Genomic DNA, 25132 nt, shown 5'->3' on the forward strand with positions numbered 1-25132 from the left:
CAGTGTCCTCACATGCGTCCTTAAACGCAGAGGAACTTTCCTGGCTGCATTAGAGGTAGATGACACAGAAGGAGAGGCGTATGTTACAGGAGAAGGACTTGACCTAGCATTGTGCACTTTGCAGATGTAGGAAGGGGGCCATGAACCAAGGAATCCAGCAGCCTTTAGAGGCTGGGAACGACCTTAGTTGAAAGTGTGCAAAGAGACAAGTCCTCGGTCTTTAAACAAATTTTTTTAATTTTGGCTGAGTCAGGTCTTAGTTTTAGCATTCTGGATCTTTGTTGCATCATGCAGGACTTTTAGCTGTGGTGCACGGACTCTCTAGTTGTGGCACATGGGCTCAATAGCTCAATGGCGTATGGGATCTTAGTTTCCCAACCAGGGATCAAACCCACTTCCCCTGCATTACAAGGCAGATTCTCAACCACTGAACCACCAGAGAAATCTTGGGCCCTCAGTCTTAACTATTAACACAGGGAAATGGATTCTCCCCTAAAGCCTCCAGCAAGGACACAGACTTGCCCACATCTTGTTCTAGCCTGCAGAGACCTGGCCTGGATGGGGGTGATCAGGGAGGGGGTCCTCTGGGAAGAGGCATGCATGCGTGAAATCTGAAGGAAGAGTCGAGGTGTGCTGGACCCAGGGGAACAGCATGTACAAGGCTGCTGGAAAGACGGAGGGAGTAGGAGTGTACACAGGCCAGATGGCCAGGGCTGGTCCAGCAGTGTCTCTTGGGCCCCTGTCAGGACTCTGGGCTTTATCCATAGTTCAGTTGGAAGCTTTCTACTCATCTTCAACAGGGTGTAAGGGAGAAGACCAGATCTGTGTTTGGAAAACATCACTCTGGCCTCTGAACTATGAGTGGGGGATGAGGGATGGGGGGGATGTAAGGAGACCCTGGCCTGCCATTCGCAAGTCCAGATGGGGAAGAGGTGAGGAAGAGCTGGGGTACTGAGGGTAGAGCTGGAGGTTAAACAAACAGGACTCGGGATGCAGAGCCTGGTGGATAAGAGCCTGTGCCAGATGGCCAAATTCTGGCTCTAATACTGCCTAGCTGTGTGACTTGAGGCAAGGTTCTTAACCACTCTGTGCCTCAGTTTCCCCATCTGTAAAATGGGATAGATGGTAGGTCTAGGTGAGGCCTGGGATTCTGCATTTCAAGCAAATTCCCAAGTGGTGCCCATGCTGCTGGGGTCAGGCACCTCACTTTGAGTAACAGAGGTGGAGAGCTCCGGGGTGGGGGTGGGGCACATCTCCCAGCTCTGCCCTGCTCCGGCCCTGTGGGTATTTTGCATCTTATCTGACTCCTCCACCTCCCATCCCTCCCGCCTGCCACCCAGCTGTGGACTCTCGGCTCCTACAGGTGTGGCCTGCCTCTTGTTTCTGCAGCTGTGACCAGGTGGGGCTTTCTGAAAGTGAAATTTACCAGGTTTTGTAGGGAAAACCAAACCAACCTGAAAATAGATCTAGAAATGGGAAGGTTTCATGCCACTCTTTATCTTGATGCCACTAAGCCTGAGCCACACGACTCTGGTTACACAGCTCATCACTCTGTGGACATCTTGCCCTGCCTCAAACCTGCCGGGGAACCCCACCCAAAAGCCCCCCTCCCAGGCCTTGGGCTTCCCCCTCCCACTCTCCCCTTTCTGACAACCCCTTCTCTCCCAGAGCACGGCCTGGCTGTCGCTCCCCCCTTCCCCGGGGGGCAGCAGGAGCCGATGGGCCATCCAGGGTCTGGGCCTGTGGCCAGCCGAAACTGGCAGCCTCTCAGAATTCAGAGACTGACATAGATGACAAGGCTGCTGTGTTCTGTGTTCTACGCCAGGAGCTGGTATGGGTGGAGGGCCCAAGTGAGCGGGTGGTGGGAAATGACTGGGGTGGGGGGCAGTGTGGCAATGAGGAGATGGCAGAGGGGGCAATGAATGGGGCCAGAGGGTGAGGACTGAGACTAGGGTGTGAGACAGGGCCAACTTTGGCGGGGCGGGGGTGGGGGGGCTCAAGGACAGCTCTGCAAAGGCAAAGCTCAGGGCTTTGATTCCACCCCTTTCTAGTTTCTGGGCTGGGAACACCCTGGGAAGATGGGGTTGCCTCTTGCACAGAAGCGCCAGCCCTGGAGGGCGTCCTGGCGCCCGTCAGCCCTCCAGCACAAGGTGGGTTTCTGGGGTAGCCCTGGAGTTGCCAAATCAGCTGACTAGACTCAGAGCCTGGGCAGGCTCTTCACTTCTCACAGATGGATTTCTGTGGTAATAGGGTTTCACAGGGCCTTTGGGTTGCCAGTGCTGTTGTTTGTTCTGCAACAGCATGTGTACCTTGCACTGACCCATTTTCTCGGTGCTTGTAAAACCATTACATCATAGGCACAAAAAGTCCCCAGTATCTTTTCCAGAGAAGGCCAGCCACAGGGGCCTGGGGACGTTTAGGGTGAAGGCTAGGGGACAGGGTTGAGCTATGCCGCAGCCTGGACTCCACCTGTCTCTGGCAAGGGGTGAGGGGAGTGGGGATCACCCCTCCATGGGGTTAAGGGGATCAGTGCCTTCCCGCATAAGCCCCACATGGGGAACAGAGGCCCCCAAGTCCTCTGCTGTCTTGAAGGGACTCTGATCGCTCCAGCTGGAAATCCTGGCTGAAATCCCACCACCCCTGGGGATGGCGAGAAGATAGCACCCCCTGGTGGCAAGCTGTGTATTTATACAGATTTCCTTGTTGAAAAGAGGGCCCTCCTAGATGGCTCAGTGGTAACGAATCTGCCTGCCGATGCAGAAGACCTGGGTTCGATCCCTGGGTTGGGAAGATCCCCTGTGGCAACCCACTTCAGTATTCTTGCCTGAAAAATCCTGTGGACAGAGAAGCCTGGAGGGCTACAGCCCATGGGGTCATGAAGAGCCAGACTCGACTGAGTAACTGAGCACCCATGCACGCACGTTCCTTCCTGAGCACTTAGAACCCTGGAGGCGCTATTATTTACACATGCTGTTTTGTACAATTGCTTTAGTTTTGTCTCTCTTTATGTATATATGTATTATGATGATGATGATGGTCATCATTTTTTACTGTTTGCTAGTTAATTGCAGACATGTTGATCCTTCACTCCTAAATATTTCAGCATGTTTCTTCTATAACAAGGACACTGTTAAAGGAACAAGCTTTTGGGAATTCAACATCGATAGAACATAATCAGATAAAAAGCCTGTATTCAAATTTCACCAGCTATCTCAATCTTCTTTACAGCAATGTCCCCCTTCCCAGCCTGATTCAGGATCCAATTCAGACATTGCATTCAGTTCTCTTATCTCTTTAATGTTCTTCTTTTTTTTTCTGAAACATTCCACAGTTCTTCCTCATCTTTCATACACTGGCATTTTAAAGAGTTAAGGCCAGCAGGTTTGTAGAATGTCCCTCAGTTTGGGTTTGTCTAATGGATATCTGGGTTTGTCTCATGGTATGATTCAGACTATGGACTTTTGGTAGAAAGACCACAGATGTGATGTGATGTCCTTCTCAGCACATTGGACCTTTTTTTTCATTTTTAAGATTTACTGCTCTTAAAAAAATTAATTAATTTTTGGCTATGTTGTGTCTTAGTTCAGCCCATAGGCTTCTCTTTAGTTGTGGCCTGGCCATAGCTATCCCAAGGCATGTGGGATCTTAGTTCCCTGACCAGGGATCAAACCTGAGTCCCCTGCATCACAAGGCAGATTCTTAAGCACTGGACCACCAGGGAAGTTCCTGGACCTTTTTTGTTTTCAAAATGGGCAGCCTGAGGACCAGATACTGGGAGAGAAGTGGGAACACAGTGAAGCTCAAAATCTTCTGTGATTAGTTGCTGTGTGACTTTGGGCAAGTAACTGCACTTCTCTGAGCTGAAGTTTCCTCATCTGTAATGTGGGGTAGTGATATGGCCCCAAAGGGCTGTGTGTGCTTAGTCCCTCAGTCATGTCTGACTCTTAGTGACCCCACGGACCGTAACCCACCAGGCTCCTCTGTCTGTGGGATTTCCCAGGCAAGAATAACTGGAGTGGGTTGCCATGCCCTCCTCTAGGGGATCTTCCCAACCCAGGGACCGACTCATGTCTCTTACATTTCCTACACTGGCAGACGGGTTCTTTACCACTAGGGCCAACATTCACATGTGTGTGCTAATGCTCAGTCGCTCCAGTTGTGTTCAACTCTTTGTGACCCCATGGACTCTAGCCTGCCAGGCTCCTCTGTCCATGGGATTCTCCAGGCAAGAATACTGGAGTGGATTGCCATGCCCTCCTCCAAGGCATCTTCCCAACCCAGATCTCCTGCACTGCAGGTGGATTCTTTCCCATCTGATTCACCAGGGAAGCCCCCCAGAGTGCTAGGGGTGGCCTAAAGGAGGTGATGTGTGGCTCACAGTTGGGGAAGAGTGACTTGTAATGCTATGGATGCCCTCTCCACTGACCCAGGGTGAGGTGGCGGGAGATGGAGGATAAGCATTTGTGCTCCCCTCCGCTGTGCCCCTGGGCCCTGGGGAGAGTGAGCAGGGCCACGTCCCCCTGAGTCCATAGCTATCCGTGAGAGGAGCAGGCAGGCCAGGAGGGGAAAACCCAGACCAGGGCCCCAGAATTTCCCTCACACTCAGCAGACTTGGCAGGGCTGAACCCTCAGCTCCCCACTGCCCGCAGCTCCCCGCAGCCATAGGATTCCAAGTGCGCACGGTGAGATGCTGCGGGTCAGGGAGAAGCTTGGGCTGTCCTGGCAGGTTTCGGCCCCTAGAGAGTGCCTGGTGCCCCCAGTTTACTTGAGAAGAATGAGATTCTGCTGGAGCAGAGGGCTGGGCACAGGTGGGCACACAGAATGTCCCCAAGGCCCTGGGCTTTGGGTAACATGAGACAGACAAGTGCTGTGTCACTGGTGTTTGCAAATGTAGGTTATGTTTATTATTTCAAATTTATGTGGCAACACTTCAGATGTGCAAATAAAGAAGAGAAGAACATAATTGACGTTCCCTGTGTCCGCCTTCCAGCCACACTGCCTCCTTGCTGCTCTGTGCCCATAGCAGAGTGTTCACATATTATTTCATTGTTCCCTCAGGTGGAGAGAAGAGTAGGGAATCCCCTTGGGCCAGCCAGGCCTCTCCCGGCAGGTCAGTGGTTTCTGCTTTCTTCCCCCAACCCAAGAAAGCCCCTGCTTAATCCATCCCATGAGTGGCCACCTCCTGTCTGCCAGCCTCCATCTCCTCAAATGTTGAAGATAAAGAGGTGGGACACAGCTCCCTCCTTCCCTGTCTCCCCCACCTCCCTCCCACGCTCCCTTCCTGGAGCTCCTCATTTCCCAGAAACCTGCTTCATGCTCCCCTCTCGTTCACCAGGAAAGATGATGGTCATTCCTCCAAACTTTCATGAACACTGACTAATGAAGGGGCTTAGCTTTCAAGGAGCCCTGGAAACATGTGGAAGAGCATCGTGAAAAATGCCTATTCCTAAGAATTCCTTGGTGGTCTGGTGGTTAGGACTCAGGGCTTTCATTGCCATTGGCCAGGGTTTGATTCCTGGTTGGGGAACTAAGATCCTGCAAGCCGTGTGGTATGGCCAAAAAAAAGAAAAAAGCCTATTCCTGAAAAAAGTAAATCTTGGTCCCTACTTCACACCATGCACCAAAATGAAACCCAAATAGAAAAGGTTAAGTAATACCATCCAGAAGACAACGTAAAAGAATATCTAACTGGGGACTTCCCTGGTGGTCCAGTAGCTGAAATCTCTGAGCTTCCAATGCAATGGGCCCAGGTTCGATCCGTGGTCTGGGAACTAGATTCCCATAAAGCAACTAAAGATCTCACGCGCTACAGAGAAGATTGAAGACTCTACATACTGCAACTAAGACCCAACACAGCCAACAAACAAGTGCTAATAAAATACCCACTCCAACCCTTTAAAAAAAAAAAAAGAATATTTAAATACATTGGGCAGGCAAATGCTTCTCCATAGGACATTAACAATAAAAGAAAAGATTGATAAATTGTACTTCATTGAAACTGAGGACTCTCTATTCATCACAAGACTCCTTTAAGAAAGTGGAAAGGCAAAACAGAAGGTAGGAGAAGATATTTGCAGCACATGTATTCAGAAAAGACTTGCATCCAGAATATATAAAGAACTCCTACACATCAGGAAGAAAAGTCAGATAATCCAATTAAAAAAAAAAATGGCCAAAAGACCCGAATAGGCATCTTACAGGAGAGAATATTCAAATGGCTGATAAACATGTGGCAAAGTACCCAACATCATCACTCATCAGAGAAATGCAAATAAAAGATCAATGAAACGCCACTATAGGCTCACCCAAATGGCTAAAACTTTACAAACTGACAATACCAAGTGTTGACAGGGATGTGGCGCAATTGGAACACACACACTGCCATGAGATGTCAGTACAACTTAGAAAACTGTATGGAGAACCAATCAATGCTGAGCATACACATACTTTATGACCCAGCAATTCCATACCTAGGTATGTCTTCAGCAGTAATGTGTACACAGGGCTTCCCCTGTGGCTCAGGGGTAAAGAATCTGCCTGCAATGTAGGAGATGTGGGTTTGATCCCTGAGTCAGGAAGATAACCTGGAGAAGAAAATGGCAACCCACTCCAGTATTCTTGCCTGGGAACTCCCACCAACAGAAGAACCTGGCGGGCTGTAATCCATATGATTGCAAAAGTGTTGCACAGTACTTAGAAACTAAAAAACAGCAACACAACATTGTGTACATATGTGCACCAAAAATATCGGTATAAGAAAGTTCCTAGCAGGGTTATGCATAATGATCAAAAAGTGGAGACAACCCAAAGGTCCATCAAGAGTAGAATAGATAAAGTGTGCATATCCATAGGTTGCAATAGTGCAAGGCTGCTGGAGTCCAACTCCAGCAGCCAGGGATTCAACCTGAAAAGAGGAACGGTGTCAGCGAGAGAAATGAGGCAGCCTCTCAGTTTTCTTTTGGACTGCCTGTTTATTTCAAGTTTAAGATTCTCTTTTATACTTTTACAAAAACATTAGGCCAGAGGTTTGACATTTTCAGTTCCCCCTCTCCCAGATTTATTATCTCCATAAATCTTGTTGCTCTTCAGATTTCCTGCTTCAGTGATTCTCTCAGAATCAGCCTTATCATCTATTATCTACCTCTTCTAATGTGTCATATAGTTAACTTGTGATTACACTGTAACTCATGCTACATTCCTCAGTTTACTACTTATCTTCCTAAGTCCTGTTTGCCCCTAACATCCTGAGCTCACTATCTCTTAAAAAAGGCTTCTAGCTATAGTGTCTCTAAAAATTCCTAACTTCTATAAGCTATAGTAAAATATGCTAACTTTACAACATTCCTTAAATCTTTAACTTCTAACTATTTTAATTATTTCTAAGCCCTAAATTCAGTAAACTCCTTTGCCATAAACATTCTCCTCACAAATAGGCTTCAGATATCAATCCCTCCCATGGCCTCAAGCTTACGGCCTATGTGCTCATCCTGGAACACTCTTTTGTAAAAGTCCTTGAACAAATGTCAATGATTAACTTTATGAATTGTTTTCTGAGCACAGCTGCAGAAGGCTTTGTGCCTTCTCATGCTCCTCTCAAGAACAATAAGCACCTTAATATTCCTTTTCAGTCAACTCAGCCGAGGAGAGGAAAGGACAAGTCAGAATTACAAGGCCTAACTCCTTCATCCCAGGATCCGTGCCTGCAGAATGAGTAGAGGAGGCTGGGAGCTGTGCCTCCATTTTGTCAGTAATGCCTAACGCGGCTCCCGACGCAAGGCAGTGAACTTGAATGAATGGTTACTATTTGCAATAATGCGAGTGATTCCCACATTAGAACTTTGAATTAAAGAAGCCAGTTGTCAGGGTGTGTGTGTTTCTATACAGGTGAAGTATAAAAGCAGACATCATGTGTCTCTGGGTGTAGAAGTCAAGGTAGCGGGGGGCCTTCTGTGGTGGGAAGGGGCAGGAAGGGGTTCTGGGTACTAGTGTCTTGTTTCTGGATCTGGGAGCTGGTGGCAGAATGTGTCTATGCTGTAGAAATTCAGTGCATATGTACTTGAGACCTGTGTGATTGTCTGAATGAGAGTTAGACGTCAACAAGCAAGTTTACCAAAGATTATTTTTTGAAAGGATATATGTTTTTATTTCCCTGGAGGAGAGCATGGCAAACCACTCTAGTATTGTTGCCTGGAGAATCCCATGGACAGAGGACTGGCAGGCTACAGTCCATAGGGTCTCACAGAGCCAGACATGACTGGAGCGACTTAGCGTGCATGCATACACATGTTTGTTTTTTTTTTTTTTAATATTTATTTTAAAATTTATTTTTGGCTGTGCTGGGTCTTCGTTGCTACTCAGGCTTTCCTCTAGCTGTGGTGAGTAGGGGTAACTCTCTAGTTGCAGTCTGTGGGTTTCTCATTGCAGTGGCATCTCTTGTTGCGGAGAATGGGCTCTGGGGCACGTGGGTTTCAATAGTTGCAGCGTGTGGCTCAGTAGTTGGGGATCCCGGGCTCTAGAGCACAGGCTCAATAGTTGTGGCACATGGACTTGGTTGCCCTGAGGCATGTGGGATCTTCCCAGATCAGGGATCGAACCCATGTCTGCTGCATTGGCAGGCAGGATTCTTTACCAGGGAGCCACCAGAGGAGCTCTTACCAGAGATTCTTATTGCTGGGCCCATGCTGGAGGCCAGGAAGGAGGCGAGTGAATTATTCTCTGGGAGAGGGGATAGGGACTAGGACCTGGTGGAGGAGGTAGGGATACTGGTCCAAAGAGGCCGAGAAAACTTGCTGATGGGTTGGGTGTGAGCACTAGAGTAGAGGGTCAAGGGAGAAGTCAAGGTTTGGGGTCTGAGTTACAGAAGGCTGGGGATGCCCCCATCGCTCTAGGGAAGACCAAAGGTGGAGCAGTTTCGAGGGAGTTTCTGTCCTGACTACTATAACATGAGGTTCCATTTCAGGCCTCGTCTTGACAGCAACTGGATACCAGGCCTCCTGGGACCTGAGGGGCAGGAGGGAGGGTGGGGGTCTGGGACCCTCCTGGACTTATCAATGTGTTTCATGCTCCAGAGGCGAGCCCCTGAGGATGACTGTCTTGGAGACCTCAGCCGCTACTATGACAAGGCTGCCAGGAAGTGCTGTCACCGCTGTCGTGAGGGTGAGTGGGGGTTGCTTTGGTGGGGACGAGGGGAATTTTGTCCTCAAGTTACAGCTCTCTGGGGAGACTGGTAAGTGGGAACTACCAGAGTCAACATCGTCATTGTCATTGACTGTGGGTTTCTGAAGGCCGTCCCTTTGTAAGTTTTTGTTTTTAATGACTGTGTGCATGCTAAGTCACTTCAGTGTTGTCCGACTCCTGGGGACCCCATGGACTATCGCCCACCAACTTCCTCTGTCCATGGGATTCTCCAGGAAAGAATACTGGAGTAGGTTGCCATGCCTTCCTCCAGGAGGTCTCTTAATTACTACTCTTTATTGAACATTCTGGCTTCCCTGGTATCTCAGTGGTAAAGAATCCACCTGCCAATGCAAGAGACGTGGGTTCTGTTCCTGGGTCAAGAAGATTCCCTGGAGAATCTTCTACCCACTCCAGTATTCTTGCCTGGGAAATCCCATGGACAGAGGAGCCTGGCAGCTTACAGTCCAGGGGGTGGCAAAGAGTCAGACATGACTGCGCAACTAAACAACAACACTTAGACGCTCGCTGCACGTGTACTGGTCTGGGGCCTCAGGTGTGTTGCATCATCTTATCAGCTCCTCATGGTTATCCTTTACTGTTGCCATTTTGCAAATGAGGGTGGGGATGCTGGAAGGTTAAGCAAGTTGCCCAAGGTCACAGAGATAGAAAACAAGGGAGCTGACTGCGGCCAGATCCCAGGGTTTCGTGAACCCCAAAGCCTGGGCCATCAACACCCCCTGACCACCCCTCATTTCCAGGCCTACAAGCCCTTTGCAGGCCTCATCTTTCCTGCTCTGGGAGCACGTTTGTCCAGGGCTGCCAGGACTACAGCTCTCTCGGGGGCAAATCTCCCTGCCCAGAGCTCACTTCCTGGAAGGCTTGCACCATGCCCCTCCCTCAACACCCTATCCCCAGCACAGTGATGGGCATAAAAGGTAGATGACAGGCACCATCAGGAAATCCTTCTGGAACAGAGATGAGCCTGTTTGCCCCACTCTGCAGATAAGTCTAAAGGTCACAAGGTCATAAAACATTCCCATCCTCTGTGGTTATCACAAGTCCCAAAGCATATCCAGTGGCCTTAGCTAGGTGGAGTCATGAGATGAAGTTCAGCCATGGTCTCTGATATCTGGGAACAGGGACTCATGGGGGAGGAAAGATATTCATTGTTATGTCAGCAGAGGGCATGAGGGGCAACTGCACCTACACTCTGAGGACAGCAGGCTTATACTCCACCCAGTGCAGGACAGGAAGTGGGCAGGGGTCTGCGGGACAGGTAGAGGGGCCAGCATTGCTGTCTGGAGGATGGTGACAGGCCATGGTGCCCAAGATCACCAAGGCTGTGTGCCCTGAGCTGGCAGTAACCCTGCTCAGTCTGTTCCCTGTGGGCTCTTTGCCGCACCAAGAGGGCAGACTCAACCTGTGCTCAGGCCACCCAAGGACAGAGAGAAATGTGGGAAAGAATCTGATATTTTTTATTTCTAAAAAATGATTGTAAGAAATCATTGTAGCAGAAAAGTAGAACTCTATTGGACTTTCTTGCCTTTATTTTATGGTTCAGTGTTGTTTTGGAACATACATAACAAGTGGGGCCCCTTGCTTTTTAGTACTTGGAACTTCACCCACATAGCCACAGATGAGGGGTCGCATATGGCCCGTCAGCCACACAGCCACCCACCCATGTACATGCTATCGTTTCACCCACTCACTAACCTGTCCATCCCTTCCTCTTCTTGTCTCCTTCCTCCTATCCTCCCCCTTCCTATTTTTGCTGCCACCTATCCTACATACATCTACCCATCTGTCTCAGTCTGCTCAGGCTGCCGTAACAAAATACTGCAGACTGGGGACTTAACAACAGACATATTTTCTCATAGTTCTGGAGGTTCTTAAGTCCAAGATCAAGGTTCCAGCAGGGTTTGGTTTTGTTTCTGGTGAGAAATCTCTTCTTTGCTTGCAGACAGATACTATCTCATGGCAGAGAGGGAGGGAGGGAGATCTCTTCCCCTTCTTACAAGGCCACCAATCCTATCTGATCAGGGCCCCACCGTGTTGACCTCATTTAACCTTCATTACCTCCTAAAAACCCAATCTCTAAATATTGAGTTGGCCAAAAAGTTCATTTGGGTTTTTCCACAACATTGTCAGAAAAACCCAAATGACCTTTTTGGCCAACTCAGTACATTGGGGGGTTAGAGATTCAGATACGGATTGGGGGGTTAGAGATTCAGATATGTACTGGGGGGTTAGAGATTCAGATACGGATTGGGGGGTTAGAGATTCAGGTATGTACTGGGGGGTTAGAGATTCAGATACGGATTGGGGGGTTAGAGATTCAGATACGGATTGGGGGGTTAGAGATTCAGATACGGATTGGGGGGTTAGAGATTCAGATATGTACTGGGGGAGTACACAGTTCAGTCCATAGCACTGGACCCCCTCCCCATCCATCCCTGATCTATCTCCCCACCTTCTCCCATCCCCCTTTTATCCACTCTTGCACCCACATCCATCCAACAGTTATTTATTGTTCGTTCTTACACTGATGTCACTTATCACCTTTCCAGCTTTTTCTCTCTTGGCCTTTCTACAGGAACTGCTCTGCTTGGTGTCCTCTGAACCTACTGTATGCTTTCAAGTTCTGGGCCATTGTACATGCCTGTCTGCACCCAGGACGCCCTCCCCGCTACCTCTAGTCTGCCCTCCTGGCACCCTTCCCTCCACAAAGCCTTCCCCACCAGCCCAGGTTATGTGGCCGGCTGTACACATCTTCCCAGGGGAGCAGAGGTCAACGTTCCAGGGTGGTGTGGCTCACAGGGCTCTGATTTTCCATAAGACCCACAATCCCAGCTGCAGGGAGAAAGACAGACGCTTCCTTTCCATGCCCTTCATTCCCTTTGGCACCAGCCTGGCTGGGCTTTGATGAGGAGTGAGTGGAAAGAGCGGGTGATATTCCAGTCCCTGGCTCCCTCTACTTAGATGCTGTGGAGGGAAGAGGGGTGCTCCCTCTCCCCACATATTCCCTCTCTGAGGCCCAGTGACTGGGGTGACTGAGCACCTGATGCTGGTGTGGTGGGCGGGGCATTTTGCTGGAGTTTTATTGACCTTGTGCTTCCGGGCATGCAAGAGAGGAAAAATGAAAAACCCACAAAAACCCCTTCCTCTGTCTCTCGGGGAAATTTCTGACATTTTGCCCGCCGCCTGCAGTCTGCACTCAGCTGTGTATGGGGGCAGCTTGGTGGAGGAAGGAAGCAGGGAGACCTTTGAGACTGAGAAACGATGTCGTCAGGTCTCTCCTCCCACCCAGGCCTGTTATGCTCTTTTTAGCATCCTCGACAGTTGATCCCCAGCCCTCTGCTTACACACTCCCCAGTGGCAGGGAGGTTATTCACTTGATTCATAATAACAGCCACAGTTATCACTGGTGAAGCATGTTCTGTGCCAGTGCTGAGCCCGGTAACCATCTGAGCTCACTGAGCCCCGATAGGAAACCCAAAGAGGAAACTTGCACGTGGCGGGGGAGGCAGGGTTCAGGGATTTGCCCATGGTCACATGCTGGTAACTGGCTCAGGCGGGGTCATATAGCTGACTAACTAGAACCCTGAGCTCTTCCCTCCTATTTGGCACTGACCCTGAGGCATTCACTGAGGGGAGGAGGCAGCGTAGGAGTTGGCCAAGGCCAAGGCCAAGGTGGGGAGAGGGTGCGCTCTGGTTAGAGGACAGAGAATATGCCAAATCCTGGAGTGAGCGAGAATGGGCATTCAGGAACTGGGAGGGGGGCTTCCCTGGTGGCTCAGTTGTAAAGAATCCACCTGCCAGTGCAGGAGACACAGGTTCCATCCCTGATCCAGGAAGATCCCACAGGCCATAGAGCAACTAAACCCCTGCACCATTAATACTGAGCTTGTGCTCTAGAGCCCGGGAGCTGCAGCAACTGAAGCCTGAATGCTCTAAAGCCCATGCTCCACAAGAGAAGCCACTGCAATGAGAGGCCCATGCACGGCAACTCGAGCCTAGTTCCCGCTTGCTGCAACTAGAGAAAAGCCTGAGCAGCAACAAGAACCAACACAGCACGAAAATAAATAAATAAAATCATTAAAAAAACAACTTGGAGGGGCTGAAAAACTGAAGAGCCCACGTGGGGGCTACCCGCTTCCTATTCTGCATCTTGCTTTCTGGATCTCTCCCCTTTTGTGCCCAGGCTAACCTCTTCATAGGAGGCGCCTCCCCAGGCTTGGGGGAGCGGGGACGATGTGAAGCCAGGCCTGGTGTTAGGCAGAGAGCACGGTTTGTTTGGGGCTGGGTGGGTGAACCCCGTCTGGTCCTGGGGGAGCTGAGGATTTCTTCAAGGAGGAGGCAGCCTGCCCTCCCTACTCTGGCTGAGCTTGGCTGGCCCTCAGTCCCCTCCCCATTTGGGCTTCTCCTTCAAGGCAATGGGGGGATGCCCGACAAACATCTTCCTGCTCCAGTTCCAAAGCACAAGAAAAAAGCATCTGATGGCTCAGATAAGACCAGAGTCCACCTCTGCTCTGGTTCCCCAACGACAGAACTGCTTTGGACCACTGCTAGCAGGGCAGGGAGTGGGGGAATAGGGGCGGTTCTCCAAGAAAGGCAATCTGTGGGCTGAAAAGTCATCCGAAATGTGTCTCTGCTGCACCAGGCAGTTAGCATCTGGGAGCCCTGAGAACACATTCCAGGGGACCTGACTTGGTTGGAACATGCAGGGGGTACTTCCTGGAGGAGGGGTCCTGAGGATAAGCAGGAGTCGACCAAGGTGGGGAGTGGGTATGCTCTGATTAAAGGACAGAGAATATGCCAAGGCCTGGAGTGGGCAGGGATGGGCATTCAAGATCTGGGAGGGGCTCCATTTAGCTTGTCAAGGGTGTAGTAGCTCAGTGGTAAAGAATTCACCTGCAATGTGGGAGACGTGCATTCGATCCCTGGGTTGAGAAGATTACCCTGGAGTAGGAAATGGCACCCCACTCCAGTATTCTTGCCTGGGAAATCCCATGGACAGAGGAGGCTGGTGGGCCACAGTCCATGGGGTCACGGAGCCTGACGTGACTTAGTGACTAAACAACAAGAGTGTGAAGGGGGCTGGGGGAGGGGAGGGCGGAGGGACTGGCAGCCCAGACTCAGCGAAAAGCGGTTCTCTGTGTGGGAGTTTCTGGGGCCAAAGCAGCTGCGGCCGGGGTTGCCTGACGCTGAGCCAGAAGTGAGAGGCGGTGACGGGAAAGGGAGGACAAACGCTGAGAACATCTGGAGTCAGAAAAACGCGGTTCAGAGACTGGGAGCATCAGCACAGAGGGACACTTGGGAACCAGTTCTAAGAGCCAGAACAACACCAGACGCTTTCTTAACCATTTGGTTTCTTTTTTTCAACTTATTTTTTAGTCGGAGGAAAATTGCTTTGCAATGCTGTGCTGTGTGCATGCATGCTAAGTCGCTTCGGTCATGTCTGACTCTTTGTGACACCATTAGAAACCAAATGGTTGAGATACACCATGCGTGTGCCTGCTCAGTTGCTCAGTCATGTCCGACTGTTTGCAACCTCCTGGACTGTAGCCGGCCAGGCTCCTCTGTCCATGGGGTTCTCCAGGCAAGAATACTGGAGTGAGTTGGCATTTTCTCCTCCAGGGGATCTTCCTGACCCAGGGATCAAACCCACGTCTCTTACGTTTCCTGCATTGGCAGGCGTGTTCTTTACCACAGCACCACCTGGGAAATCTTGTGTTGGTTTCTGCCATGCTGCTGCTGCTGCTAAGTCACTTCAGTCGTGTCCGACTCTGTGCGACCCCATAGACGGCAGCCCACCAGGCTCCCCCGTCCCTGGGATTCTCCAGGCAAGAACACTGGAGTGGGTTGCCATTTCCTTGTCCAATGCATAAAAGTGAAAAGTCAAAGTGAAGTCGCTCAGTTGTGTCTGACTCTTAGCGACCCCATGGACTGCAGCCCACCAGGCTCCTCTGTCCATGGGATTTCCCGGCAAGAGTAGGTTTCTGTCATACAGCAGTGTAAATCAGCCGTCAGCATATATATATGTCCCCTCCCTCTTGAACCTCCCTCCCGCCCAGCCCCATCCCGCCCCTCTAGATCCTCAGAGCACAGGCTGATCTTCCTGAGGTACACAGCAGCATCCCACTAGCTGTTTTACACATGATAGCTTCCCTGGTGGCTCAGTGATAAAGAATCCACCTGCCAGTGCAGGAGACGCAAGAGACAGGTTCGATCCCTGAGTCAGGAAGATCCCCTCGAGTAGTAAATGGCAAACTGCTCCAGTATTCCTATCTGGAAAATTCCATGGACAGAGAAGCCTGGCAGGCTACAGTCCAGAAGGTCGCAAAGAGTCGGACACGACTGAGCGACTGAGTGTGCACACACATGCAGGGTATGTATGTCAGTGCTGCTTTCTTAACCGTTTGATTTTGTATTCTAAAAGTGGTGCTCAGGGGAGAAGATCTAAGTGGAATATGGGAAAAGAAGAAACAAAGTGAATAAACACGCATCATTCTTCTGCTGCCTGAGCTCCAGAAGCTCCAGCATCATTTCTTCAGCCCCCGTGGCCTTTCTGATCTCTGTACCAGCCGCGTCTGTCCCCCCCATAGGGCCTATGCCCTGGCGGCTCCCTCTGCCTGGAATACTGCGCACCCCCCCACCCCCAACCCCGCCTCCTTCAGTCCTCTGGGACTCAGCGGGGCCCCTCCTGCTGTCTCATGCTATCACTCCTTCCCCACTGCCTTCCTCTCTTGGAGCTCCTGTTCTATGTTCTTCCAAGGCTGTCTCCACATTGGAAACCCACTTTCTTTAATTAAAAAAAATTTTTATTATTTTTTGGCTGCCCTAGGTTTTCGTTGCTACACTCGGGCTTTCTCTAGTTGCAGGGAGGAAGGGCTACTCTCTCGTTGCGGTGCGGGGGCTTCTTATTGCGGTGGCTTCTCTTGTGATGCAAGGCCTCTAGGTGCTTGGGCTTCAGTAGTTGTGGCACACGGCCTCAGTTGCCCCATGGCATGTGGGATATTCCCAGACCAGGGATCAAACCCATATCCCCTGCATTACAAAGCAGATTCTTAGCCACTGGACCACCAGGGAAGTCCCTAGTCTAGATTCTTTTGGTTGTAACAAACAGCAGCCTAACTCACTTAAGCCCAAACAAGAGAAAAGAGAAATAATTGATTCAATAACAGAGGGGTCTGTGGTGCCATAATTCAGGTCTGAATGATGACCTCAGGAGTCCTTTTCTCTCTGTCGATGTCACCTCTTACTCACCTCCTTCTGAGGCAGGCCCTGCCCGTACCCCAGCAGCAATGACCCTCCAAGGTGACCTGACCAGGAGCATCTCTGCTTCTCTTCCCCAGGGTATTCCCCAAAGCAGCTGTGCCCAGAGGGGTCCCACCACTGCGAGAGGCAGTGTCTGCACGATTACTACTTGGACAGCAATGACCGCTGCACGGCTTGTGTGAGCTGTTCTGGAGGTAAGGGCTGCACCTCTCCTCCCTGGCTCCTTCTGGGAGGCTGGGGGGCCTTGGGGGTGGGAGGGAGGCAGGGGAGGCGGAGGACCTGGAAGGTGGGAGGTGGCAAGAAACAAGATTTGGTGCTTGTCCTTTGAATCAGCCCCCTGGTGCTTCAGTTTACCTCTCTGCATCTATGAATTGATATCAGCTGTGATATTTTGCATCCATACTTTTTTTTAAATTGGAGGATAATTGCTTTACAATGTTGTGTTGTTTTCTGCCATTGCTGTTCTTCAGTCATTCACTCTTCTTGACCCCACAGACTGTAGCATGCCAGGCAGATCTGGCTTTCACCATCTCCTGGAGTTTGCTCAAACTCATGTCCATCGAGTCGGTGATGCCATCCTACCATCTCATCCTCTGTCGACCCCTTCTCCTCCTGCCTTCAATCTTTCCAAGCATCAGGGTCTTTTCCAATGAGTCAGTTCTTTGCATGGGTGGCCAAAGTATTGGAGCTTAAGCTTCAGCATCGGTCCTTCCAATGAATGTTCAGGGTTAATTTCCTTTAGGATTGACTGGTTTGATCTCCTTGCAGTCTAAGGGACTCTCAAGAGTTCTCTATGGCCACAATTCAAAAGCATCAATTCTTCAGTGCTCAGTCTTCTTTATGTCTAACTCTCAAATCCATACATGACTACTGGAAAGATCATATCTTTGACTCTATGGACCTTTGCTGGCAAAGTGATCTCTCTGCTTTTTAATACGCCACCTAGGTTTATCATAGCTTTCCTTCCAAGGAGCAAAGGTCTTTGAATTTCATGGCCTCAGTCACCATCTACAATGAATTTGGAGCATAAGAAGGGAAAATCTTCACTGCTTCCACTTTTTCCCCTTCCATTTGCCATGAAGTGATAGGACCAGATGCCATGATCTTAGTTTTTTGAATGTTGGGTTTCAAGCCAGATTTTTTGCTCCCTCATCAAGAGGCTCTTGAGTTCCTCTTCATTTTCTGCCATTAGGGTGGTTTCTGCCAGACAGCAGTGCAAATCAGCCATAAGTCTATACATATCCCCTCCCTCTAGAGCCTCCCTCCTGCCCTCCTGCATCCATGCTTTTTAGAGACTTAATTATTGATACCATGTTTCCTCAATGGAGGGATGTACAGTTACATATTGTGTTGACTCTGCTAAACCCCAGGGGAATATTCTTTTCTTATCTCAGCTTTACAGTGAGGAAACCAAAGTTTAGGGAGGTTAAGGGCCTTTCCAAAATTACAATGCTCTGGTTAATGGGAGCGCTAGAGTTTCAGCTACTGGTTTGACACCAAGGGCTGTGTTCTTTCCCAAGACGACAGCGCTTCCAGGAGAACATTTTCAATAAGTGCTTTTATTGTTAGTTTCTTATTAAGGGTAGTGAGTGTGGTTTGTGTGCTATCTCATATTTGTTTGTTGGGTTTTTTTTGGGGGGGGAGGATGGGGAAATTTGTTGAGATTTCTTCTGGCCTAATACATTTTTGTGGGCTTCCCTCGTGGCTCAGCAGTAAAGAATCCATCTGCCAATGCAGAAGACGCGGGTTCAGTCTCTGCGTCAGAAAGATCCCCTGGAGAAGGAAATGGCAACCCATTCCAGTATTCTTGCCTGGGAAATCCCATGGACAGAGGAGCCTGGTGGGCTACAGTCCTTGGGGTCGTAAAGAGTAGGACACGACTGAGCAACTGAACAACAAATAAGTTTTCATACTGTTTAGTACGTTTAGTGTGTTTGGGGAGAAACACGTATTCTGTTTGTTGTGTACAGAAGTCCACGTGTACCTGTCTGGTCAAGCTTCTTAATACTTATGTTCTTTTAATAAGATGCGTCCTCATTTATTTTGTCACTTTCACAAAGGTTGGTTTCTGAGACAGATGTGTTACAATCTGCCTCCCAATATGCTTGTTTTTCATCAGATTTTCATAGTGCTCTGTCTGTTTTTGCTTCATAAGTGTCAAAGCTATGTTATTAGGTACAGTGTGCATGAGTATCATATTATCCTCGTGGGTTGGACCCTTTATCAACATGAAATACACCTCTCTGTTTCTTATAATGTGTTTGCCTTAATCTCTGTTTGATATTAAGATTGCCATTCTTCGTTTATGTTACCATTTCTCTGATATAGCTTTACAGTTTTTAAAATTATTGACCTCATTTTATTAAACAACAGTTATATGCATCCACCATAAAAATTCAAGCAGGAACTTCCCTGGCGGTCAGGAGTTATGACTGCACTTCCAGTACAAGGTCATGGTTTCCATCCTTGGTTAGGAAACTAATATCCTTCATGCCATGGGTGTGACCAATAAACAAACAAAAACTCCCCCCAAAACAGGAAACAACATAAAAATTCAAGCAGTACACAAGAGCAAGGAAGAAAGCCAGTCAGCGGGTGACTGACACCTCTCTCCCTCTCTATAGAGAGAATGGGTTGGTTCGTAGCCAGACAAATTATACAAACACAGAAAGAAGGAATCTTCAAGAGGATGAGATCTTACTGCTTATGGAATGAAAATGATTACCTTTAACTTTATTCAAATATTTCAGAGGAGGAAGGAAAGGGAAGAAACTAGACTATCACAAGAGATATTACAAGGGTTTAAAAAAAAACCCTCTGAAATTAACAGAAGAGGTTATGAAAATCAATAAGCGGTTAGGAATCATTGAAGGAATGACTGTCTCTTGTGGTAAAGTCATATTCTACTTGTTTCAATTTTGGGGTAGCAGAGAGTTGCTTGACTCCCTGTAGTGAAAATGAATGACTTGTTGGCCTCCGCATCCTCTTCCTGACTTTTATAGCTCACATTATTTTTGCTCTGCATAGTCTATGATGTTGATCTTCTTTTCTGTAGCCCTAAGTCCACGCTAGCTTTACTTTGTTATTTAAATTTATCCATTGTGCACGAAGAGTCCATTTATCACAGCTTCTCATTCCTGAATTTTTCATTTTGATGTATCACTTGATTGGTTAGGTTTCACTGGCATGTGGACTTTTCAGGGATTCTTTTGCACCTTCCTTGACTTCTTTCATGTTTGAAAATATCTGTCTCTAAACTGGAATGACCACCTGGACAGGTATAATATTATCCTGGGATATATTTTCTCTAGAACTTGGTAGGATAGGTAGGATAGGTGTCTTCTTGTGGTAAATAGTGCTATGGAGGCATTGCCCTTAAAAATATGTGAGCTATTTTCAATTATCTTTTGATATTGATTTCTGATATAATTCCATAGCGATAAGAGAACAGACACCTTTAGACCATGAAATTTTTGCACCTTGTTTTATGTCTCTGGATATATTTCAGTGCCTCCTAGTTTATAGTCTATGGGAGCTCGAATAGAATTTATATCCTACTGTTGTGTGAAAATTGTATAAATCTTAATTATGTTTGAAGTGGTTCATGGTGCTTTTCAGGTCTACTATATCCTTCTATTTCTCTGTATAGTCATTCTATTAATTTTTGAGAGTTTGATATTGAAACTCCTAAAAATCTTAATTAAAATCTACTTAAAAAGTATTTATAATATATAGTGGAACTATATAAAAGACAAAGACTCTTTGAAACACAATGTAAAAAAAATATTGCCGTGAAAGATTCTGCAGTCAGCTTTTTCCTCCCACCTTTGTAGGTGACTCCGAGAATCATTCTTTCTTTACTCTTAAGGATCAAAAACTTAGCCAGAATATGCCGTGATATTAATTGTTTGCAAACAATTCTTCCTGGTATCTGGTATGTCTTTTCTATCTGCAGATTTAGTTCTTCATTTCAGGGGAATTTACGTAGATTTTTTATTTCTGCTCAAGAGATACATCTCAATGTTAACTTGACGGATGCCAGTTGTTCTTATGTTTGATTGTTTTGCTATTCCTCCTTGTCCATCATCTTCATCCATTGCATTAATGTCTGCCTTTTTACCTTGCATTCATTGGTGTTTTTTCCATCTTTTCTCTATGCCATTAACTCAATTATCCACCTGATCTTTTTTATTTCTTGCTGCCCAGGTATCATAGGGCCCCCAGGATACTGGTAGTCCACTTACTGAATTTCTAATGATGGTGCTGTGCACCTCAGTTTATTTTCTTTTGCACTGCAGTCTTCCTTCTTATCTCATCCTTTTAAAAAAATCATCTTTTTTTTTTTTTTTAAAAAGCTCTTCCTTTCTTGAATTTATATTCTTATTGTGTGTTAGTTGCTCAGTCATGTCTGACTGTTTGTGACCCCAAGGACTATAGCCTACCAGGCTCCTCTGTCCGTGGAATTTGCCAGAAAAGAATACTGGGGTGGGTTGCTATTTCCTTCTCCAGGGGATCTTCCTGACCCAGGGGTCAAACCCGGGTCTCCTGCATTGCAGGAAGATTCTTACTGTCTGAGCCACCAGAGAAGCTATATTCTTATCAAGTTCCTTGATAGTGTGACGCACTCCTGGGATTGCTTATTTGTTGTAGACTGGGTTCTTTGTCCTTGCAAACTATATTCCTATCTTTTTTAGCACTTCCTCTCTTTCTTGTCTTCTCTCCTCCCTCCCTTCTGTCGTCTTTCCTGCTATAGCACATTCACATAGTTGCCATGTTATATTTTTCCTTCTTGCTCAAGCTTAGCCATGGCAGCAACTCTGTCCCTGACACAGTGTGAGGGATCTCTCCTGCACACCTGCCCCACCTCACTGGGCTCGTGTGTCCTCCCAGCTCAGAGCTTCAGCTGAGCTGTGTGTGCTTAGTTGCTCAGTCTTCTCTGACTCTTTACGACCCCATGAACTGTAGCTTGCCAGGCTCCTCTGTCCATGGAGTTTTCTAGGCAAGAATGTTGGAGTAGGTTACCATTTCCTTCTCAGGGGATCTTCCTGACCCTGGGATCAAACCCGCATCTCCTGCATCACAGGTGGATTCTTTACCCTCTGAGCTATCGGGGAAGACTGGGAGTTAATTTTGGCTTTTTTTGGCTGCACTCTGTGACTTGCAGGGTCTTAGCTCCCCAACCAGGGATTGAACCCAGGCCATTGCAGTGAAAGCATCGAGTCCTAACCACTGACCACTAGGGAATTCCTGAGGGTTACCTAAAAATAATCATGGTAAAATATACATAAAACTTCTTAGTTTAACCATTTAAAAGTATACTGTTGAACACTGCTGTATTTAAAATGGATAACTAACAAGGACCTATTGTATAGCACCTGGAACTCTGCTCAATGTTATATGGCAGTCTGGATGGGAGGGGGGTTTTGGGGAGAATGGATACATGTATATGTATGGCTGAATCCCTTAGCTGTTCACCTGAAGCTATCGTAACATTGTTAATCCGCTATACCCCAATACAAAAAAAAAGTTTAAAAGGAAAAGAAAAGTGTACTCTTCAGCAGCATGAAGTACATTCATATTTTTGGGTGGCCATCATCATCACCTAGCTCCAAAAATGTTTAATCTTCTGCAACTGAAACTCTGTCCCCATTAAATACTAGCTCCACATCACCCCCCAACCACAAGCCTTTGGCAACTACCATCCTACTCCCTGTCTCTATGAATTTGACTACTCTAGGATGCTCATAGATGTGGAATCATACAATATTTATCCTTTGTGACTTATTTCACTTAGCGTAATGTCTTCAAGGTGCATCCACATTATGATATGTCAGAGTTTCCTTCCTTCCTAAGGCTGAATGATATTCCATTGGACATATCTACCACATTTTGTTTAACTGTTGATGTCCACGGACATTTGGGCTGTTTCTGCCTTTTAGCTATTGTGAATATTGTTGCTATGATTTGTACAAATATCTGTTCAAGTCCCTGCTCTCAGTTCTTTGGGGTCTAAATTCAGCAGTGAAATTGCTGAATCATGTGGGAATTGTATGTTTAATTTCTTGAGGAATCTTGAGTGTTACTTTTGAAACTCATTTTAGGAGCTCCAAGGACCTTGGTGGGGGGTCAGAGAGCAGCCAGAGATAGGTATTGTCTGCTAGACAGGCAGGGGGTCTGTCTTCCCTTCTGTCAGAATCTTTATCAGGCTCCTGCTGCATAAAAAGGGGTGTATCCACTTCTAGGGCTTCTGCTCATTCTTCCCACTTGGCCTGGTTCCTGGAATTGGCAAGTCCAGACAGTCTTTTCCGCCTCTGCCCAGACCTGTGACATGAACGGGCAGGCAGCTACTCAAATAGTTTTGTTTTTTCTTTAGTTTTCCATGGATGTCTACTCACTGCCTTTAGTTGGCTTCTCCAGATTTTTGAAAATTGTCAGGATTTTATTCTTTCCTCAGTAAAGCTTCTGGGGTTCAAGTGAGAATGAGGGGCTATACCCGCATCATTGCAACAAGCAAGAGAAAGGAAAGTGTCCTGAAATGGTTTTAGGGGCCAGGTGTAGGGGAGGGGATTTTTTTGTCATTGTTGCCCACATCCCATTGGCCAGAATGAAGTCACATGACCACCCATCCAGCCTCAAGGGAAGCTGGGAAATGTAGTCTTTCTCCAAGCCCATTTGAAACAGAAATTGGGAACACAGTCATTGTGCCCTAAGAGGATTCCTTGTCATAGCTATAATTTCCTTTTGTCTCTCAGAGGATATTAAGTGTATCTATTTCAAAGGCGTGTTCTGTTTTCTCTTTTATCTGTTTTCTTGAGTGTTAGTTCTGTTTGAGTGGGGCTCTTTTTTCTTGGTGCTGGTTTTCTTTGATTTTTGTTGACTTCAAACTCTGCACCTGTTATCTGATGACCTGGATAGGGATGGGAGGTGGGGAAGGTGGGGTGGTGGTGGAGGGTGAAACCTGCCTCCAAAGGCAGTGAAGGTGAGCAAGGTGCTGGGCAGAGTCTGCCAGAGGCTGCTCCTCTGGGTCTGCAGGGTCCCTTCCTCCCACCAGGGCTGATCAGCTCACCTCACCTGAGTCTCCGTGGGGAGATGCTTGGCTTCTTAGCTCTGTGGCATGAATGGATGAGGAGTGTGGGGTGAGGGACCTAGCTGGGTAATGCTGTCGCATTGCTTGTCAGATTCCTTCCCTATTGCCCCGGCCATGCACCCACTTGGAGACAAGCACCAGAGCCTTTTCCAGCATAATCCTCTTGGGTATATTTTGGGCTGTGGTCTCCTTTTTCCATCCAACCCCATCTGCCTTCCTTGTTCCAGGAAGTCCTCATCATTTCTGGTTGACCGGGGATGCCCCTTCTTGTTTTCTCAGGGATATTTGCATTTATTATTATTTTTACCAGTGATTTTTTTTAAAAGATAAAACTCATTATTTAAAGTGTATGGTGCTGTGGTTTTATATTCACAATGTGCAACCACTACCACTATTTCCAGAACATTCCCTCCCCCCAGAGAATTCCTTTGTGATAACCATAAATGGATTATATCTTTTCAAAATTGTGAATCACTATGTTGTATCCCTAAAACATATAATATTGTATATCAGCTTTATTTCAATAAAAAAAGAAACCCCTTAGCTCCTAATTCTCCCCTCCTTCCATCTCCTGGCAATCACTAATCAACTGTCTGTCTCGATGGATTTGCCTATTCTAGACATTCCATGTAACTGGAATCATGCGGTTGTGGCTTTTAGTGTCTAGCTTCTTTCACTTTATGTAGAGTTTTCAAGGTTTATCCATTTGTAGTGTGTATCAGTACATCATTCCTTTTTTATGACTGAATAATATTTTATTATATGGCTATAGCACATTTTCTTTATCTGTGTATCAGTTGATGAATATCGAGTTGTTTCTACTTCTTGGCTAGTATGAATAATGTTAGTATGAACATCCACAGACAAGTTTTTGAATGGACATATGTTTTCAGTTGTCTTTGGTATGTATCTAGGAGTAGAATTGCTGGATCATATGATAAATCTATATTTAACTTCTTGAGGAATTGCCAGACTCCTTTCCACAGCTCTGTCCTACTTTATATTCCCACTAGTATTCTAAAAGGATTCCAATTTCTCCATATCCTTACCCACTAGTGTCACTGTCTGACATGTATATTCTGTTGTCCTGGTGGATACAGTGTGGTCTGTCCTTGTGGTTTTGGTTTGATGACTAATGGATGGATCTGATGACTCGTGACGTTGAGCATCTTCTCATGCGCTTTCTGGCCACTTGTGTATCTTCTAGGGGAAGGGTATTCTCCATTCCTTTGCCCATTGAAAAAAATTTAATAGACTTGTTTTTTTTTTTTTTTTAGTTTTCAATTTATAGAAAAACTGAACAAGAAGTACAGAGATTTCCCACTACTCCCCAGTGTTATTAACACCTTGCGTTAGTGTGGTACATCGTTACAACTGATGCACCAATGTTGGTGCATTATTAACTGAAGTTCATAGCTTACATTGAGGTTCACTCTTTGCATTGTAGATTCTAATTTTTGACAAACTTATAATGTCATCTATCCATGGTTGCAGTAGCATACAAAATAGTTTCACTGCCCTAAAAATCCTTGGTGCTCTGCCCATTCATCTTCCCCTCTCCCACCCCGACCAAACACTGACAACCACTGA

General features: G+C 47.3%; 1 protein-coding gene across 1 annotated transcript in view; it reads left to right on the top strand.

The window, feature by feature from the left end:
- The window catches only part of TNFRSF8 (TNF receptor superfamily member 8), a 76355-nt gene that overhangs the window by 10596 nt on the left and 40627 nt on the right, over window positions 1-25132 (top strand). The window contains exons 2-3 of the mRNA XM_086344600.1: window positions 9069-9156; window positions 16533-16649. Of these exons, the coding sequence (XP_086200726.1) occupies window positions 9069-9156; window positions 16533-16649 (205 nt within the window). The remainder of the gene's footprint in view (window positions 1-9068; window positions 9157-16532; window positions 16650-25132) is intronic.

This window comes from Bos grunniens, chromosome 16 (assembly GCF_055505025.1).
Source record: "Bos grunniens cultivar Pamir isolate PY7600 chromosome 16, Bosgru_T2T1.0, whole genome shotgun sequence".
In the NCBI taxonomy this organism is placed as follows: Eukaryota; Metazoa; Chordata; class Mammalia; order Artiodactyla; family Bovidae; genus Bos; species Bos grunniens.